This window comes from Oncorhynchus nerka, linkage group LG13, assembly GCF_034236695.1.
Source record: "Oncorhynchus nerka isolate Pitt River linkage group LG13, Oner_Uvic_2.0, whole genome shotgun sequence".
Classification (NCBI taxonomy): domain Eukaryota; kingdom Metazoa; phylum Chordata; class Actinopteri; order Salmoniformes; family Salmonidae; genus Oncorhynchus; species Oncorhynchus nerka.
The window spans coordinates 63,024,794-63,046,665 of record NC_088408.1 but is presented as its reverse complement, the minus strand read 5'-3'; the positions used below and the strand labels follow the sequence as shown (position 1 = coordinate 63,046,665).

At 42.6% G+C, this 21,872-nt stretch overlaps 1 protein-coding gene across 1 annotated transcript in view; it reads right to left on the bottom strand.

The window, feature by feature from the left end:
• The window catches only part of LOC115139821 (GDNF family receptor alpha-2-like), a 74,970-nt gene extending 53,362 nt beyond the window's left edge, over window positions 1-21,608 (bottom strand). Inside the window, exons 1-3 of the mRNA XM_029677633.2 lie at window positions 21,035-21,608; window positions 18,735-19,043; window positions 2,993-3,079 (exon numbers count right to left, since the gene is read on the bottom strand). Of these exons, the coding sequence (XP_029533493.1) occupies window positions 2,993-3,079; window positions 18,735-19,043; window positions 21,035-21,074 (436 nt within the window). The 5' untranslated portion in view covers window positions 21,075-21,608. The remainder of the gene's footprint in view (window positions 1-2,992; window positions 3,080-18,734; window positions 19,044-21,034) is intronic.
• Window positions 21,609-21,872: the final 264 nt, after the last annotated feature.

Below are 21,872 nucleotides of genomic sequence, written 5' to 3'. Positions count from 1 at the left end.
TAAAAATAAAACAATTAAAAAGTTATATTTTTTTGTTAAAATTATACTAAATATAATCATCAAATAATTGATTAAAACACTATTTTGCAAAGAAGGTCTAGAGTAGCCTCAACAGCACTCAGTAGGGTAGCACCATGGTGTAGCCGGAGGACAGCTACCTTCCGTCCTCCTCTGGATGCATTGACTTCAATACAAAACCTAGGAGGCTCATTGTTCTTTACCCCCTTCCATAGACTTACACAGTAATTATGACAACTTCCGGAGGATGTCCTCAAAACTATTAGAGCCCTTGCAGCATGAACTGACATGTTGTCCACCCAATCAAAGGATCAGAGAATGAATCTAGTACTGAAAGTATTAGTTAAAGCTAGCTAGCACTGCAGTGCATAAAATGTGGTGAGTAGTTGACTCAAAGAGAGAGAGAAAGACATTATTCGAACAGTATAACAAATTCATTTCTTAACACCCTGCTCAAACAAAGGGATGTTATTTTAGCTATCTGGCTATGACTTTCCAACAAAACATTGGAACTCTTCCAAGTCAAGGTAAGCTTTTGGTTTTACAAATGTATTGCCACCGGGGTCCACCGGTGTAACTGCTTACTGACTGTACACTAACGTTACTGCATGATTGTAGTGGGTTTACTAACACATTAGTTCTATTAGCTATGCTGACTATGACGTTACTTCTTTAGCTAATATTGTGACACCGATGTAGGCTGTGTGTAGTGGTTTGGCTTGGAAACGTTTTTTCGCCTGGTCACATACAGCTGATGTGTTGGGCATTGAAGTCCACAAGCGAAGGGACAAGGTGAGAGGACGAGAGTGTATTCATTCCGCTAATTCTGTTGAAAAACATTTCTTAAATGGAAGCAAATGGAACAAATCGGGGATAACATACCTGAATTTGTCACATTTTTGGACGAATGATTACACCCTATATCAGCTAGATGCAGGCAAGAGTGTGCAAGGCGGTGTTGAATGTCAAATGTGTCTCTCGACACACCTCAAAAGTGTCTCTCAACCTGTGTGCACCTACAATATAAACCGTCATTCATAGGCTAGCCCAGTGGTACCCAATCCTGGGGACCCAAAGTGTTTCACATTTTTTATTTTGCCCTAGCACTACACAGCTGATTAAATCATCAAATGATCAACTAATCAAAAGGCTTTGATGCTTTCAATCAGGTGTGTAGTGCTAGGGCAAAACCAAAAATGTGCACCCCTTTGGGTCCCCAGGACCAGGATTGAGAACCACTGGGCTAGGTTGTAGCAACCTTATAATGGGGGAAGGGAAATCTGAGTGTCGAATATTAGCCTAAACCTATCGCTGTTACCTTTAACTGGGTGAATGGAATATGAATGACAGTCGTCCAGTATGCTGTAATAGAAAAAAAATTGTCCTCCCTCATCTTAAACAGCACTGACCGCCACTGATTACAGACTTATTCTAAAATGGATTCATTGTTTTTTTTTATCAATCTACACACAATACCCCATAATAACAAAGGAAAGTGGTTTTTAGAAATGTTTGCAAATTAATACAAAACACACAAAAAAAATATCACATTTACATAAGTTTTCAGACTCTTCACTCAGTACTTTGTTGAAGCACCTTTGGCAGCGATTCCAGCTTCGAGTCTTCTTCGGTATGACGCTACAAGCTTGGCACATCTGTATTTGGGGAGTTTCTCCTATTCTTCTTTGCAGATCCTCTCAAGATCTGCCAGGTTGGATGGGGAGCATCGCTGCAGAGCTATTTTCAGGTCTCTCCAGAGATGTTAGATAGGGTTCAAGTGCAGACTCTGGCTGGGCAACTCAAGGACATTTAGAGACTTGTCCCGAAGCAACTCCTGCTTTGTCTTGGCTGTGTGCTTAGGGTCGGGGTCCTGTTGTAAGGTGAACCTTAGCCCCCAGACTGAGGTCCTGAGCACTCTGGGGCAGGTTTTCATCAAGGATCTCTCTGCACTTTGCTCCGTTCGTCTTTCCTTCGATCCTGACTAGTCTCCCAGTCCCAGACGCTTGGCTTTTCAGGCCAAAGAGTTCAATCTTGGATTCATCAGACCAGAAAATCTTGTTTCTCTTGGCCCGAGAGTCTTTAGGTGCCTTTTGGCAAACTCTAAGCGGGCTATCATGTGCCTTTTACTGAGGAGTGGCTTCCGTTTGGCCACTACCAATAAAGGCCTGATTGGTTGAGTGCTGCAGAGATGGTTTTCCTTCTAGAAGGTTCTCCCATTACCAAAGAGACACTCTAGAGCACACTCTAGACACTCTGTCAGAGTGACCATCGGGTTCTTGGTCACGTCACTGACCAAGGCCTTTCTCCCCCGATTTCTCAGTTTGGCCATCTCTCGGAAGAGTCTTGGTGGTTCAAACCTTCTTCCATTTAAGAATGATGGAGGACACAGTGTTCTTGGGGACCTTCAATGCTGCAGAAGTATTTTGGTACTCTTCCCCAGATCTGTGCCTCGACACAATGCTGACTCGGAGCTCTACGGACAATTCATTCAACCTCATGGCTTGGTTTTTGCTCTGACATGCACTGTCAACTGTGGGACCTTATATATACAGGTATGTGCCTTCCCAAATCATGTCCAATCAGTTGTATGTACCATTGTATGTACCACAGGTCAAGTATTGGAAACATCTCAAGGATGATCAATGGGAACAGGATTCACCTGAGCTCAATTTTCAATCTCATAGCAAAGGGTCTGAAGGTATTTTAGTTTTAAAATTGTAATACATTTGGAAATATATATATTTTTTAAACTGTTTTTGCTTTGTCATTATGGAATATTGTATATAGATTGCTGAGGATCTTTTTATTATTTAATCAATTTTAGAATAAGGCTGTAATGTAACAAAATGTGGATAAAGTCAAGGGGTCTGAATACTTTTCGATGGCACTGTATACAGTGTATCTTCACAGTCTATTAACATGGAATAGTCATTGTGGAAGCAAAAAAATGATAACATTAAACATTTGTTCTTACCTGAGATAATGGAAGCGAGACGGAATGCATCAGGGTAGCGAACAGGCATCACAGGTTCATAAGGGGATGTTTCATAAAGCTCTCCACCTGGGAAAACAGTACATGATGAAATTGTTTTGATAAAAAGGAAAATGATAGTGTGCTCACACCCACATACTGTAGTTCATGGTACATTAATTACTGGGTATGTGTTACGGTACATTTAATAAAGGAATATGATCTCAAAATGTATACAAAGTTGTTGACCTTCATGTGTCTAAGGCAAGGAGTCATGGTTTTAGAAACATTGCACAGGATAAAACATTTTTTTTTTGTGCTAAAACAATAAGCAAATATCTATATTGTTTCTGTTGATAACAGAAACCAGTGAAGTTTGAATTCTACAAAATTTGTCAACTTGAGATTTTGGCTCTTAATCGGTCTGTCTGACCAATAACACATTTTACACCCTGAAGATTTCAATGGTGTGAACATTTGGCTAATTTTGTGATATGCAAAGCAGATCGTTCACCACGGTCAGATAATTTGATTTTGGAAAGAACATTTGGTCCTGGTGCTCTCTGATTTAGGTGAGGCAGCCTCCAAACGCTGAATTGCTATGGCTGTTTGTAAAAAAAAAAATGAATCAAATTAGCACTCAACTGACTGTGCTGCTCCCCTGTGCCTCTCTCTCAGAAGACTCTAATCCTGTGTTTAAAATTCACAGCCATTCGGTGTGATCCAGACAAAACCCTCCAGTGTGTAGCATTGCATTTTGATGCTAACAGAAACACAGCAAGGCTGGTGTGGGACAGGCAGGGAGCCCACCGCAGCAAATGAGAAAATCCAAAACCTGTGGGGAGAGGTGAAGCCCAGTGGATAACCATCCAATCAAGAAATATCACCATTTGTTTATCACAATGCTCCGTGCATTTGAAAAGAGGATGTTACCTCATCAAGTGTTCTTCCAGCTGTTCAGAGAATGGAGACTTCAACGGAAGGTAGTGTGTGATTCACATATGTGTTGATCATGTTGTACAGTATAGTGCATATTTCATTACCAGGCTGCCGATCAGGTGGAATAAAAAGAATACCCTTGAAGATGTCACTTTAGTAACACAGTGTAACGTGGGTTCCCAGTACACTTGTTGAAAAGAAAACATTGTATTATGATATGTTATCTTAGTTCCATCGTGAACAGGGGGATACAAAAAGCGTCAGTAAAACAACTATTGAAATACACCAAACTAAAGATGATCAACTATAACGCCAAATGGCTAAAATACATGTCACTCAACAGGAGTGAAAGTTGCGCCTCCCAGCATTATAAACTGCAGAGGGACGACATTGAACTCTTCCCTTGCCAACTCCTGAGCAAAAGTCCAAGGAGGGCCACACTAAGGCTGATATGATGTCTTGTTCCCTTCCGTGAGAGGGAGAAAAAAATCATAACCAGTTTCCCCATCTGATAATGAGGAAACATCTCCAGGACTCCAGACACACTCCATAGATTCCTAGACATAATACATTACTATACGAAAGTAAGCAACCCATTGTAAGACATTGCAGAGAGACTGTCAGCAGCCACACCACCCTACATCCTACTGACTGCTTGCCTCTGAAACTAAGCAGGGCAGGGCCTGGTCAATTCTTGGATGGGAGAATAGAATATGCTGAATGTGGTGTTGGAGGGCCATAAGACAGCACTATTCCATCTGGTAAGGGAGTGATGGGGGGAGGGGGTAACTAAACTGCATAAGGTGCCATCATTCAAATGAGACATTAAACAGATGTCCATAATCTCTGTGGTCATTAAAGTAGCCACGGCACTTGTTGCACGAGTTAAAGGTTAACCCCACTGTCAAAGCTAAAATCCTAATCCGGCTTCTCATACTCCCTTGGCCACCTACAGTCATTTTATCCAGCTTCCAACTGACTCATTCAACCCCTGCAACTCTTCTCCAGGTAGAAGATGATGTGGTCAAATGAGGGTCAAATAAAAGTTGGTGTGTTTGGTCTTATCATTGTGCTTGTTCATACTGCTGCTTCATAATCAAAACGATTGATTGAACTACAAATCAAATTGTACTTGTCACATGCGCCGAATACAACGGGTGCAGTGAAATGCTGATTTACAAGCCCTTAACCAACAATGCAGTTTTAAGAAAATACCTAATAAAAGTAACAGATAAGAATAACAAATAATTCAAGAGCAGCAGTAAATAACAATAGCAGGGGGTACCGGTACAGAGTCAGTGTGCGGGGGCACCGGTGTCGAGGTAATTTAGGTAATATGTACATGTAGGTAGAGTTATGTTAGTGACTATGCATAGATAATAACAGAGAGTAGCAGCAGCGTAAATTAGCTGTTTGATTAGCTTTTCAGGAGTCTTATGGCTTGGGGGTAGAAGCTTTTTAGACTTGGCACTCCGGTACCACTTGCCGTGCAGTAGCAGAGAGAACAGTCTATGACTAGGCTGGCTGGAGTCTTTGACAATTTTTCGGGCCTTCCTCTGAAACCGCCTGGTATAGAGGTCCTGGATGGCAGGAAGCTTGGCCGTGGTGATGTACTGGGCCATACACACTACGCTCTGTAGTGCCTTGCGGTCGGAGGCTGAGCAGTTGCCATACCAGGCAGTGATGCAACCAGTGCTCTTGATGGTGCACCTGTAAAGCCTTTTGAGGATCTGAAGACCCATGCCAAATATTTTCAGTCTCCTGAGGGGGAATAGGTTTTGTTGTGCCCTTTTCACGACTGTCTTGGTGTGCTTGGACCATGTTAGTTTGTTGGTGTTGTGGACGCCAAGGAACATGAAGCTCTCAATCTGCTCCACTACAGCCCCGTCAATGAGAGTGGGGGCATGCTCGATCCTCCTTTTCCTGTAGTCCACAATCCTCTCCTTTGTCTTCATCACTTTGAGGGAGAGGTTGTTGTCCTTGCACTACATGGTCAGGTCCCTGACTTCCTCCCTATAGGCTGTCTCATCGTTGTCGGTGATCAGGCCTACCACTGTTGTTTCATTGGCAAACTTAATGATGGTGTTGGAGTCGTGCCTCGCTGTGCAGTCATGGGTGAACAGGGAGTACAGGACGGGACTGAGCACGCACCCCTGATGAGCCCCCGTGTTGAGGATCAGCGCGCGGATGTGTTGTAATGTACACCTACCACCTGGGGGTGGCCCGTCAGGAAGTCCAGGATCCATTTGCAGAGGGAGGTGTTAAGTCCCAGGGTCCTTAGCTTAGTGATCAGCTTTGAGGGCACTATGGTGTTGACTGCTGAGCTGTAGTAGCATTCTCACATAGGTGTTCCTTTTGTCCAGGTGTGAAAGGGCAGTGTGGAGTACAATACAGATTGCATCATCTGTGGATCTTTGGTATGCAAATTGGAGTGGGTCTAGGGTTTCTGGGATAATGGTGTTGATGTGAGCCATGACCAGCCTTTCAAAGCATTTCATGGCTACAGACGTGAGTGCTATGGGTTGGTAATCATTTAGGCAGGTTACCTTAGTGATCTTGGGCACAGAGACTATGGTGGTTTGCTTGAAATATGTTGGTATTACAGACTCAGACAGGGAGAGGTTGAAAATATCAGTGAAGACACTTGCCAGTTGTTTAGTGCATGCTTGGAATACACATCTTGGTATTCCGTCTGGCCCTGTGGCATTGTGAATGTTGACCTATTTAAAGGTCTTACTCACATCGGCTGCAGAGAGCGTGATCACACAGTCGGCAGGAACAGCTGATGCTCTCATGCATGTTTCAGTGTTACTTGCCTCGAAGCGAGCATAGACGTTATTTAGCCCGTCTGGTAGGCTCATGTCACTAGGAAGTTCTTCGCTGTGCTTCCGTTTGTAGTCTGTAATAGTTTGCAAGCCCTGCCACATCCGACATGCGTCAGAGCCGGTGTAGGACGATTCGATCTTAGTCCTGTATTGACGCTTTGCCTGTTTGATGGTTTGTTGGAGGGCATAGCGGGATTTCTTATAAGCTTCCAGGTTAGAGTCCCACTCCTTGAAAGAGGCAGCTCTACCCTTTAGCTCAGTGCGAATGTTGCCTGTAATCCATGGCTTCTGGTTGGGGTATGTACATACAGTCACTGTGGGGATGACGTCATCGATGCACTTATTGATGAAGCCAATGACTGATGTGGTGTACTTCTCAATGCCATCAGAGGAATTCCGGAACATATTCCAGTCTGTGCCAGCAAAACAGTCCTGTAGCTTAGCATCTGCTTCATCTGACCACTTTTTTATTGATTTAGTCACTGGTGCTTTCTGCATACATTTTTGCTTGTAAGCAGGAATCAGGAGGATAGAATTCTGGTCAGATTTGCCAAATGGAGGGCGAGGGAGAGCTTTGTATGTGTGTGGAGTAAAGGTGGTCCAGAGTTTTTACCCTCTGGTTGCACATTTAACACGCTGATATAAATTTGGTAAAAAGGATTTAAGTTTCCCTACATTAAAGTCCCTGGCTACGAGGAGCTTGTTTGCTTATGGCGGAATAGAGCTCATTCAATGCTGTCTTAGTGCCAGGCTCTGACTGTGGTGGTATGTAAACAGCTACAGAAAATACAGATGAAAACTCTCTAGGTAGATAGTGTGGTCTACAGCTTATCGTGAGATGCTCTACCTCAGGCGAGCAAAACCTAGAGACTTCCGTAGATATCGTGTACCAGCTGTTGTTTACAAATATGCATAGTCCCCCGCCCCGTGTCTTACCAGAGGCTGTTGTTCTATCCTGCCAATAGAGTGTATAACCCACCAGCTGTATGTTATTAATGTCGTCGTTCAGCCACGACTCGGTTAAACATAAGATATTACAGTTTTTAATGTCCCGTTGGTAGGATATACGTGCTTTCAGTTCGTCCCATTTATTTTCCAGTGATTGAACGTTAGCTAACAGTACGGATGGCAAAGGCAGATAAGCCACTCGTCGCTGAAACCTTTGTGTTGTGCACCCTAAGGACAAAGAAATCCCATTTCTACCACTTCCCTAGCTTCCCTTCACTACTTCAGTCAGCATTGACGATCATCACAACGTGTAACATCACCACAGGCAGTTCTCTAAGAGTAGCTATTGCAGAAACCATGGGGGAGGGTTGTGAGATAAGGGGCTATTATCCGTATTTCTCCCTGTCCACATTTTTCCATATCATCCTACACATCTCTGTAGTGAGATAGCAAAGGCAGCCAGACAAACATTCTTACTTCTCTCTCTTAGCATGCCTAAGTACAACAATTGCCAATTTTTACGAGTGCTTGGAACTCTTAGGGAACCCACAGTTACCACTGAGATAGGTCCTTTTTCCCAGAGACTTCCCATAAAGTCTGTTTACCCATCCTAAATGGCCATTGTACAATAGCAAAATCTTCAAACAAAGCCAAATGCTCTAGCTTTGAAAGTGCTGTGGCCAGCCTCGGGGCCAGCTTATAGAGGATCATGGATGATGAAGCTCTATTCTTCTCCGGGGGGACTGAGGGGAAGTTTAGGGAAACAAACTATTTCAGTTTCACCCAAGTGGCCAAGAAGAAACTTCCCTGCATATCATACAAGTATATTATAATTTAGCCTCATCCACATACACTGAGTATACAAACCATTAAGAACTCTTTCCACGACATAGACTGAGCAGGTGAATCCAGGTGAAAGCTATTATCCCTTGTTGATGTCACTTGTTAAATCCACATCAATCAGTGAGGATCAGTGGTCTCCAACCATTTCTAGCATGAGAGCTACTTAAAAAAAAGGAAACATGTCACGAGTTACTCATTTTTTTCTTTCTTTCAAATAGGCAAATTCTGCTCTTCTCCTCCCCACTGCAACTCTTCCCCGGGTCCTTAGTGTAAGAGAAAGTAATGTTTTCTGTCAACATATCTGGTAAAATAAAGGTTAATAAAATCTGTTGTATATTTCCAAAATTATTTTCCTTCAAAATTACAATTGTTCATAGAGAAACAAAGAAATTGGATGTTCTGAGTCCATGTCAATGGTTAAATCATATCAGAAGAAAAACATTTTTAGGCTTGGAATTTAAAGAAAATGTAATTCCCCTTTAATTGCGCATCTAGAAATTGAGGAATGTGCCATCTAACATGCTGACCCCAATGTTTGCGTTCGCGTTACGTGCGCTTACGTTGCAAAATAAATGTATGCCTACATGTTATTCAATCATTTCATCCAAACTGCTCGCGCGCATCAATGAGCATCTGTGTAGCAAGGCTTTAAAATAGAACATGGTTTTTAGGAGCATACAGTGAATTTGGAAAGAATTCAGATCCCTTGACTTTTTCCACATTTTGGTATTTTACAGCCTTAATCTAAAATCTATAAAACAGGTTTTTAGACATTTTTGAAAATGTATTTTAAAAAAACAACTGAAAAATCACATTTACATACGTATTCAGACTCTTACTCAGTACTTTATACAAGAAACTTTGGCAAAAATTACAGCCTTGAGTTTCCTTGGGTATGACCCTACAAGCTTGGCACACCTGTATTTGGAAAGTTTCTTCCATTCTTCTCTGCAGATCCTCTCAAGCTCTGTCGGGTTGGATGGGGAGAGTCACTGCACAGCTATTTTTAGGTCTCTCCAGAGATGTTCGATCGGGTTGAAGTCTGATTCTGTCTGGGCCACATTCAGAGACTTGTCCCGAAGCCACTCCTGCGTTGTCTTGGCTGTGTGCTTAGGGTCATTGTCCAGTTGGAAGGTGAACCGTCGACCCAGTCTGAGGTCCTGAGCGCTCTGGAGCATGTACTTTCTCTGTACTTTGCTTTGTCCGTATTTCCCTCGATCATGACTAGTCTCCCAGTCCCTGCCGCTGAAAAACATCCCCACAGCATGATGCTGCCACCAACATGCTTTATCGCATGGATGGTGCCAGGTTTCCTCCAGACGTGATGCTTGGCATTCAGGCCAAAGAGAATCTTGTTTCTCATACTCCAAGCGGGTGGTCATGTGCCTTTTACTGAGGAGTGGCTTCTATCTGGCCACTCTACCATAAACGTCCACACTCCAGTCCAATTTGTGGTGGTAATGCACCTTAAAGTTGGTTGCCAACCGCCATATAAAGTCAGAATAAGATGAATGAAGGAGGAGAGATTACTAGAAACGAACTAGGTTTACCCTTTTAGCTGTGGATTAATTGTCGTAGTAGAGGACCTTGTACATTTCAGGTAAGATAACAACCCGGGCCTCCTGGGTGGCGCAGTGGTTAAGGGCGCTGTACTGCAGTGCCAGCAGAGTCCCTGGGTTCGCGCCCAGGCCCTGTCGTAACCGGCCGCGACCGGGAGGTCTGTGGGGCGACGCACAATTGGCCTAGCGTGGTTAGGGAGGGCTTGGTCGGTAGGATTGTCTCATCCCTTGTCTCATCGCGCACCAGCGACTCCTGTGGCGGGAGTCGCTAACCAGGGTTGCCAGGTGCACAGTGTACCCTCTGACACATTGGTACGGAGCTGTGAGGGGAACGGCACATCAGTACCTCCAGGCTCTGATCAGGCCCTACACCCAAACAAGGGCACTGCGTTCATCCACCTCTGGCCTGCTCGCCTCCCTACCACTGAGGAAGTACAGTTCCCGCGCAGCCCAGTCAAAACTGTTCGCTGCTCTGGCCCCCCAATGGTGGAACAAACTCCCTCACGACGCCAGGACAGCGGAGTCAATCACCACCTTCCGGAGACACCTGAAACCCCACCTCTTTCAGGAATACCTAGGATAGGATAAAGTAATCCTTCTCACCCCCCCCTTAAAAGATTTAGATGCACTATTGTAAAGTGGCTGTTCCACTGGATGTCTTAAGGTGAACGCACCAATTTGTAAGTCGCTCTGGATAAGAGCGTCTGCTAAATGACTTAAATGTAAATGGTGCGGCTGGCTTCCGGGTTGGATGCGCACTGTGTTAAGAAGCAGTACGGCTGGTTGGGTTGTGTATCGGAGGACGCATGACTTTCAACCTTCGTCTCTCCCGAGCCTGTACGGGAGTTGTAGCGATGAGACAAGATAGTAGCTACTACAACAATTGGATACCATGAAATTGGGGAGAAAAAAGGGCAATTTCTTTTTTTTTAAAGAACAAAAAAAAAGATAACAACCCAATGTTTATAGCCCAGGACAAATTAGCTAGCAACATGGCCACGAGTTTTTCATGCGTTTCGACATGTCATCAAATTAATATAGTTGGTTCAGAGTTCATTGTGATATTTCAACATGCAGATCACATCTGGTGTGGATGGACAAAATCAACAGACGCACGTGCGTGCCCGGTCTAGTCAGCATGTGGGCCAGTCTAGCGATGGTTCTGTAGGCCTACTGCTGCTCATTTCATGGCAAATTTAGCAAATAACAAATAATAGATACAAATTATATACTTACTCATGATATACTTCTGCCAGGTAAGCCTACTTTGCAGTTAACACTTCATTTGGTATTTCTGTCAACCCACAAGATGGTAACCACATCACTGGCTACACACAGAGTGATAAACAAACAATCGCACGCACCACAGACAGACAGGGGCAATATTACTAGAAATGAATTGGCAGATACTGTATTAGGTTATTAGCTTATTAAGCCAATAATGGCTCAACAAATGTGAGATAACGTCAATGTCGTGATGTCTGATACTTGTGAGATTGGTTTAGGACAGTTTGCGCTGGAACACGTGAAAATTGCATGTACTTTCAGAATTGTTTGGCGAGCTACTCATAAGTGGGCTCCGAGTTACCGGTAGCTCGCAATCTACCTGTTGGAGACCCCTGGTGTAGATGAAGGGGAGGAGACAGGCTAAAGAAGGATTTTAAACCTTGAGACAATTGAGACATGGATTGTGTATGTGTGCTATACAGAGGGTGAATGGTAGTAGGTGCCAGGTGCACTGGTTTGTGTCAAGGACTGCAACACTGCTGGGGTTTTCATGCTCAACAGTTTCCTGTTTGTCTCAAGAATGGTCTACCAGAGACTCCCGGGTGGCGCAGTGGTCTAAGGCCACCAGAGATTCTGGGTTTGAGCCCAGGCTCTGTCACAGCCGGCCGCGACCGGGAGGCCCATGGGGCGGCGCACAATTGGCCCAGCGTCATCCGGGTTAGGAAGGGTTTGGCCGGCAGGGATATCCTTGTCTCATCGCACACTAGCGACTCCTGTGGCGGGCCGGACGCAGTGCACGCTGACCAGGTCGCCAGGTGTACGGTGTTTCCTCCGACACATTGGTGCGGCTGGCTTCCGGGTTGGATGTGCACTGTATCAAGGTCGCATTTCTCTCGACCTTTGCCTCTCCCAAGTCTGTACGGGAGTTGCAGCGATGAGACAAGACTGTAACTACAACCAATTGGATACCACGAAATTGGGGAGTAAAAGGAGTTAAAAAAATACATTTTACATTTTAAAATCATTTAAAAAAATAAAAAATGAAGAATGGTCTACCACCTAAAGGACATCCAGCCAACTTGACAGAACTGTGTGAAGCATTAGAGTCAACATGGGCCAGCATCCCTGTGTCCATGCCCTGACAAATTGAGTCTGTTCTGAGGGGGGATGCAACTCAATATTAGGACGGTGTTCCTAATGCCTAATGTTCGGTATTCTCTGTGTATAATAACAATTCATTTGATTGTAAGTCAAAGAAGTAATAATTCATTAATAACATTGTCAAACTTAAAATAATAGCATGAAAGAAGGTAGTGAATGGATTTTGAAAGTGTTTTCTAATGTTATCACGTGCCATGCAAAATTAGAACTGCACAAGTACAGCATGGCTCTCTCGCTTGGGGTTTGACAGATTCACATTCACAGCAGGGGGCCATGGCACTCTGTTCTTGAACAACTGTGCTATTTGACAGTCACCCAACCAATAATGTATTCCTCAGGTAATACAAAACATTATTCCCAGCTGTTTAGTGTATGATGGTTTGCCGCAGGGCAACAACTTATCGTGGTAATTAAGACTCCGTTTGACTTCATTTGCTCTGACAGTGTTGCGCATGGCCAGAGTGAAACAGACAATCATGAGTCCCTTGTAGGAGGATATTGCTCTTAACCCTATCAGTCCCAAGATCCCAGCAAAGATCGGCTTTTCATTTATCTGCATGTCCAGCCCTTATATTTAGCCTCACAATGAAGTGTTTGACCATTTTATTTTCAGGACAACCAGGGCCACAAGTAGAAAACAAAACAATTTGACATAAACAGTTGCATTCATGAGTTTTATTGACAATAATGAGTTCTGCCAAAGCAAATATCTGATCAAAATGAATTTATATGAATGCTGTATGTTCATATATATACTTTGCTCGGTGAGAAATGAATATCCAACTAGTCAGCGACAACTGCGTGGAGTTTGTGACAGGGAACATGTAAGCTTATTACAGTATTATAGACAGTATGTCCGATGATCTTCTATGTAGAAGAACCTTTTACCTTCCAACAGTTCTTGTGTAGCTTGTGGGCGTCATAGAGCAACATTTGTACGTGTTCGTGAGAGTTTCAGTTTTTTATAGATAGCTTTTAATAGTTTGCAGCGCAAACCATTCGGACTCCACAGACGTTGTGGTAAAAATACCCAACCCCAGGCCCCATCAGGATATCATAACCACCGATGGTACAACCCAGAAATCTGTAGCTTAAACACCCCATTTTTAAAAAGGGGTTAGAAGGCCGAAACATGCTGCCGTTACGGTGGGACTCATTGGGTTAAGTTGATTCAGTGGATGACTGCCTAAGAGTTTAAGCTGTAGAGAATCTAAAATCCATCACATATTCATTATCAATAGGAGTACATTCCTGAGGTGATGGAAGTGTCCTATGGATTTTTCCGGTCTTGGCAAACAGCTTATAGCTTGAAGCAAAGTACATTTTAATAGCTGTCATTCACCTTATTTGTTTAAAGTTGACCTGGTCTATTTGCATAAATGAAGAATATTGATTACATATTTCTCAATGGTTGAAGACCATCTGTGTAGAAGAAAATGGCAACGGCTCTGATAGCTAATCCATTCGCACGATTCCAATGATCCGCATTCAATCATCCACAAACCGTTATGGCGGAACAAATCCAAATCCCCACTTGCCCGTATTCAGAAGGCAAAATAGTCTGTCTCTTCCTGCCAGGGTAAGAGGGGCGAATTTCCCAAATATAGCAGCCACTCTGGGTGTCATTTTAGTCAAATTGAAATCTGCTCGATGGATCTTCAGTTACAGTAAAGGAATCATTAGAGGGATTTGCAAGAACATAGAATGCCATCCCTGTCATCATATTTCATTGATCCTGTTCACAGGTTTTGGGGGGCCTGAAAATCTCTTATTGATTTGTTCCAGAAAAATATTGACAGGTCTCTTCCTCTGATGATGAAGCACCCACCTAGCGAGCGTGGCAAGATGAGTAAAAACAGAGGACACATTCAGCATGCAGAAGCAAACTCCCACTGCCTCACTGGAGAAATGTGCTCCTTATGACAGAGGATGGCTAAGGTAATGGCTGGTGACTGCTACCATTGCTCATGGTAATGATGGTTTCACTGAGGAATACTGTGTACCTCTGTAACCTTATGCGTTTCTCCCTCGACTCTGCCTGGGTCCTAGGAATAACGTACTCAAGCTGGCATAGGGTTCCTATTTCCCCGCTCTAAATTAGCTGTGTAGTGATATTAGCATGGAATACTGACAGATTCTTCTCCTGACCTTTAGAATACCAGCGGGAAAATCATTATTTTTAAGTGCTTACTTTGTTATTTCATGTAAGATCTCACAATGGCCTGAGACAGACTCACGTATGCTCCCTGCTGTAGAAATATATTCGACTAATTAAACTGCAAGGAAACCGCCCACATAAAGGCCTTCAATTCTCTTAGCTATCTGCTCAATTCACTTTCATTTGAAAGAACAAAACGGTGATATGTGAAGAATGGGACTTCTTAACTGACTGGCCGGAACTGCCTCAAACCCTTGTGCTCTCTCCATGAGGCTTAATCGAAAGAGAAATGCAGCTACCTTTATGTTATTAAAGAGGATACTTCCCACATAGTAATTATGCCTTTTATAGATTCAGACTCCAAACCCCTGTTGTCCGGCAGTGAGAAGGACCTATTCAAAAGGCCAACCATTATCTGTCACTGACACATTGCATTCAGCTGGCATTTCTTTTAAAACCTCAATTAACAGTTCACGTGTACAATATTAACGAGGGCCAAAGACGGAGCGCAAGTAGCCCAATGAATGCTGGTCCTTTTCACAGCAGCAACGCCCTCCAGTTTGCTGCCTACATGCACAGTGTAACAAAGTCTAAGCAGTCACTAATCTTGGAATACAGCAAAGTTGCCTTCTTTATCACACAAATAAGGGCAAATTTAGTAAACAGAAATGTAAAGGCTGCTAATGTGTGAGATTTGTGGTTATCATTGCACTAGGAGTGTAAGTCCTTATCCCTGCATTATGCTAAGAGCATTTCATGAATATAAATATTGGAAATCCACGAATCAAAAGAATAGAAGATGAATATTATAAAAGGACAATCAATTTATATGAAACTTGCCGATGGTGTGCCTTTGCTCATTTTATCTTTGTTAATGTTTTAACATTCGCCCCTCTTAATGTCTAGGCAGGTAGCCTAGAGGTTAATATTGTTGAGCTAATAACCGAAAGGTAGCTGGTTTGAATCCCTGAGCCGACTAGGTGAAAAATCTGCCGATGTGCCCTTGAGCAAGGCACTTAACCCTAATTGCTCCTGGAAGTCGCTCTGGATAACAGCTTTTGCTAAATGACTAAAATGCTACCTACAATTCATTAACACTATCTACAATTCTTTATGCAAAATGCAGAGAACGCAACATTTTTGCTGCAATTTCGCACACACAAACCTTTAATAAATATGCCCCAAAATTCCCTAAATGACTTAATATTTTAGTCAACAGCAACACAGGCTGGCTCTTAGGAATTATCTACATAGCCTGTAGACATTTCCGTATCTGCTGAGAAAACCTTTCAAGCTGGTGCTCTTCCTACAATATCCTAACTTTTTCTGGGTTTTGTCCACAACCATTTTTTAAGTGGCTTGCAGCGTTTTTGAGGGTCTGTGGGGAATTGGCCCTCGTGTTTGTTTCGATGGAGAACAATATTATATACTGATTGTTTCCAGTTAACAAAAGCCTGGTTGACTGCACAATGGATCATGATTAGATTAAAGCTGCACTGTAAGAGCCCTGTCCTCCATTAAAGCCTGTTTTATCTCCCTGGACAGTGCCAAAATGGGACACTTACATTGTTCGGTCAAGTATCCTCAGTGAAAGACACAGGGGAGGTCTGTATTTGTCAAAACAGCTTACTGTATGTAGCCTACTGTAAGGCCAATTGTAACTCCATTCAGATAAGCCTGCTTTAGTGTCCTAACATTTCACTTGAACCCTCTATTCTAGATCACAGGCATAGAGACTGACATACCTTGACTGGTGCCATAGGAAGTTAGCTCCTGGTAAAAGTGACTTCGCCACAGTTGAATAGCATATGGTGTGTCAAAGCTTTTGACTACATTAGAGCTTGTGATTTGATTTGACATCAGCTGCAGTAATGTCTTGAAACATTCATCATGCCACGCTTATGACAATGTGAAGTAGGCTTTTGAAGGACTAAGGTCTAAGTGAAATATTACCTCCTGGATTGTGCAAGTGGCTGGCTCCAGGCCATTGAACGGTGGGTTTTTTAACCTAATAATAGGATAATATGGAACACTTTAGGTGAAAACCAATCGCGCACCCCTAACAGGTCTTGCTGCTGTAATTGCATCATTGCTCCATTATTTCACAGAGAATAGAAAGCATATATTTTTCATCAGGGGTATCAATATACAGTGCATTTGGAAAGTATTCAGTCCCCTTGACTTTTTACACCTTTTGTTATGTTACAGCATTATTCTAAAATTGATTAAATATTTTTTTCCCGCTCATCAATCTACACACAATACGCCATAATGACAAAGCAAAAACAGTTTTTTAGAAATGTTTGAAAATGTATTAAATACTAAAAACGGAAATATGACATTTACATAAGTATTCAGACCCTTCACTCAGTACTTTGTTGTAGCACCTTTGACAGTGATTAAAGCTTTGAGTCTTCTTGGGTATGACGCTACAAGCGTGGCACACCTGTATTTGGGGAGTTTCTCCCATTCTTCTCTGCAGATCCTCTCAAGCTCTGTCAAGCTGGATGAGGAGCATCGCTGCAGAGCTATTTTCAGGTATCTCCAGAGATGTTAGATCGGGTTCAAGTCCGGACTCTGGCTGGGCAACTCAAGGACATTCAGAGACTTGTCCCAAAGCCACTCCAGCTTTGTCTTGGGTGTGTGCTTAGGGTCATTGTCCTGTTGGAAGGTGAACCTTCGCCCCAGTCTGAGGTCCTGAGCGTTCTGGAGCACTTTTTCATCGTGGATCTCTCTGTACTTTGCTCCGTTCATCTTTCCCTCAATCCTGACTAGTTTCCCAGTCCCTGCCACTGAAAAGCATCCCCACAGCATGATGCTGCCACCACAATGCTTCAACGTAGGGATGGTGCCAAATTCTTACAGATGTGATGCTTGGCATTCAAGCCAATCTTGGCTTCATCAGACCAGAGAATCTTGTTTAGTTGCCTTTAAGGCTAACTCAAAGCGGGCTGTCATGTTCCTTTTACTGAGGAGTGGCTTCCATCTGGCCACTCTACCATAAAGGCCTGATTGGTGGAGTGCTGCAGAGATGGTTGACCTTCTGGAAGGTTCTCCCATCTCCACAGAGGAACTCTGGAGCTCTGTCAGAGTGACCATCGGGATCTTGGTCACATCCCTGACCAAGGCTCTTCTCCCCCAATTGCTCAGTTTGACCGGGCGGCCAGCTCTAGGAAGAGTCTTGGTGGGGCCAAACTTCTTCCATTTAAGAATGATGGAGGCCACTGTGTTCTTGGGGACCTTCAATGCTGCAGAAATGTTTTGGTACCCTTCCCCAGATCTGTGACTCGACATAATCCTGTCTCGGAGCTCTACGCACAATTCCTTCGACCACATGGCTTGGTTTTTGCTCTGACATGCACTGTCAATTGTAAGACCTTATATAGACAGGTGTGGGCATTTCCAAAGCATGTCCAATCAATTGAATTTCCCAAAGGTGGACTCCAATCACCTCAAGGATGATCAATGGAAACAGAATGCACCTGAGCTCAATTTCGAGTCACATGGCAAAGGGTCTGAATACTCATAGCAAAGGGCTGAAATGCAAACACTGCTAAAAACCTGTTTTCGCTTTGTCATAATGGGGTATTGTGTGTAGATTGCTGAGGGAAACAATTCATTTAATCAATTTTAGAATAAGGCTGTAACCTAACAAAATATGGAAAAAGTGAAAGGGTCTGAATACTTTCCGAATGCACTCTATCCTGTAGCAGGTGCAGCATACAATCCATGAGACTTTCCTTATTCTCTGCATTTTTTAAAAAGAGACCTAGATGATCATGTAGCCACTGTATCTAATTAGATCTCATTTGCTGATTACGTGTTTGTTCACGAACAAAACCTATATTTTTTTAAATCAATGACATATACAATTCATAGTAGCAGAGTTATTCTGTCTGTATATGTTTATCGTCTATATATTCTGTGTTTTGATTCAGTTTACTGCTGCAACACCATTTCACCAAATCAAATTCCGTTTCTAATTCTTATCTATGCACATACATGCAGATCTCATTATGCAAGTATCTATCTATATGGTACAAGACCATTTTTTTAAACACTTTATTCATTGATTTCAGTCTCACCTTCGGTCAGGCCCATGTGGATGCTCCAATAGCTCTGCAGACACTGAAGCTCTTTCTTCATGCCCCTTTTACATCGACAGTCATACAGCGGGCTGACCAGCAGCACCTCCAGGGCAGCCTGGCACTCCCTGTTGGCCAGCATGGTGTCCCTCTCTCTGCCCACCAGGCACTGACGCATCACCCGGTAGCGGGAGCTGCACTGGGGGTTCTGGTTGCATATGTCACTGGCCCTCACGCAATCCAACCAGCCATGGGCACCCGTCCCAACCAGGGCCGATGAGGAACCACCCCAGGAGGACACAACCCCGTCTGAGGGAGGGAACAGGAGGCTGTTTCCATTGGTCTGACATATGGAGTTACACATGCATGGGAATATTTGATGGATTTACTGTGTCACTGGTGCAGTATGAGCATTTCATAAGGTAAGGCAGTGTTTGCTAAACCTCTTCTTGAGTACCTCCAGGCGTTCCATGTGTTTGATATATTCCACAACTAGCACATCTGACAAAATTGACTCAAGAGTGCTAGTACTGGAACACATGAAAGAAGTGGAATAGCTGTGGGGTACTAATTGAGGTTTAGGAAACACTGGTGTAAGGGATTTCTGATCACTGGATATTTTGTTTACGAATATGAAACACGCAAAGAATACATACACATATGGTATAAGGAAATGCAATTAAATAACCGTGTAATCACCCAGCGGACAAAAGTGGTTGCAATGACGCCATTCTGATGGTTCTTCTGATGCCTTGTTTGGGTTGAAATATTTGTGTATGGTTTTCTGACCAGATATGGCATATTATATTTCATGTCTCAATGTTGTCATGAAAAATACATCTTTGGTCGTAATGTATTAGCTACAAAAACAAACAAAAAATCTACCAGAAAATGACATCATTATGACATCCCATGCCAAATGTTGTCCACTAGGAACTATATATTGGTCCGTCTTGAGTATGTAATAAGACCTATTATAAATGCAGGCTACTGTGCAATTGGAAACTCAAACTCCTTACAATGCTGCAATCTCAGCAGGCAGAATTTGGGACATAATAATCACATATTAACTACATTTCTGGCTGTAGAAACGTCAGATTACCAGATTACAACGGCATCAAGTAGTCTGAGGACAGACTTCATATTTTGGTTAACCAGATTAGAATCAGTTACATGTGTTTTGTCTGGTCACTTAAAGAGATGTGTTAAAAACGTCATTTTGAAATCAGTATAAAACACAAACATGACGTCATTGCAACCGGTTTTGCCAACTGGGATGAAACAGGTGCAAGATTTTCTTTGACAAATAGACCCAGGAACAGATCGAAATATATGATAGTTGTTTGACAAGTCATTAGTTGTTTGACATGTTCATTTGTATGTAGGCTATGATTAGCACACAGGCATTTGATGCATCAATTAGTTATATGATATATTTCAGTCTATTATCTGTTATGCTTCATGATATTTTGCCCATTTATTGGCAAGATATCAGATCTGATTGGTCAAGACCAATAATTTGGCAAAATATCAGAATTGGGCTGCCTGTGCATGGTCATTGATCCCAATGCACTTACCTTCAGAATATTAAAGTGTTCCATATTGTTGTTGTGTATGGCAGTCAAATCAATAACAAACATAGGGAGAGCAAAACAGAGGCTTATCTATTGAATGGCATAGACAAGGAAAGATACAAACACTGACTCCTATTTAGATTGAAAGACTGACATGAGCGATACCTTCAGGTAAAACCGCCAAACCGCTAAGGGAGATATTGCTATAGACTTTGCAATTGGTTTAAAGTACAGGGAGTATGCAGTACAACTAAATTATGCATATAATCACTATCAGTAACTGATTAATTGAGCAGCTTCTACCAATAAGACAGATCATCATCATCATCATCATCATGTTTAGGCTATGCATTAACTTTATATGAGTTATTTCACTTTCTCAACCTTAATCAAATAGGCAGACGAGATGCGAAAAGACAATACAACAAGCACTAACAACAAGTTGGGAGTATAGGTCAAATATTGCACCTAATAAGTTCAAACGTGCATTCTATGGGTAATTACGGAAACAATTTAAATGTAATGATCCGACAGTAAAATGTAAGATTCATTTCACAATAAGTAGGTTAAAGGCGAAACAACCTCAAATGAAAGAGTCCTACTGAATGTATAATATTCATAATATTCACAACAATTACAAAACTATCCCCATGCATGTCGTGCAATTGAATGAATTGTTTTATCTGCATTTAAAACTTAAGAACCATCGGAATATAAATGTCTCACCTAATAGAAAAAGAACGAGGTAGAAATAAATCCACATCATGAAGAATTGGTAGCCTAATTAGATTCAAGGTCAAGAACCTGTGAAAATGAGGATCCGATTTAATTTCTTCCTTTTGTAAACGTGTTGTAATTCCCTTTCCAAATAGTTGGTTCCGTCGTAACTACAACTGGGAGAATTTAAATATTCGCGCAAAAAAAAAATACAATTTAGGCTACGGAACGCGCCTTCACAATTTCCACTCTCATTAATCCAGATTCCAGATTCGAAAATACACAAAAATGACTATCTCAAAATCGTCTTGGTAAAGGAATTAAATCCCAGTTTGTGAGCAGCTATTTCATAGGTCGTAGCCTATATATACACTGTACATATCGAATGAACTGTGGCATCTCTGCATCAAGAGCTCTGATGATCCAATTCGCAGCTCCCACACTTGAAACGATATGCAAAAAAAAAAGATTTGGCAACGATAATGATGTCAGATAACTTTTCACAATGACATTTCTCTGGAGGAATACGGAAACTACAACTACTGTAGCCTACGCAGGAGGGATATCGCCGAGTGAAGTCTTGACTCTCCAAAAGCCGCGCGCCTCTGACTTTCTGAGTATCTGCGCTTCTTTTGGAGTGTTCTGGCATCACAGGAGTTAATTTCACGAGCTTCGAGAAACCAGCAGAGGGCGATGCTGACTCACTCGTTTACTGGAAAAACTATGAATAACGCTATTTATGCAAGAATATGGCTTCTGTCAAATTATTATGAGAGGAGTCCATCTTCTGGTTGACTGCTCGATTACTGGCCTACGGCAATTATTTTCAGTAGATTGTGACATTTCG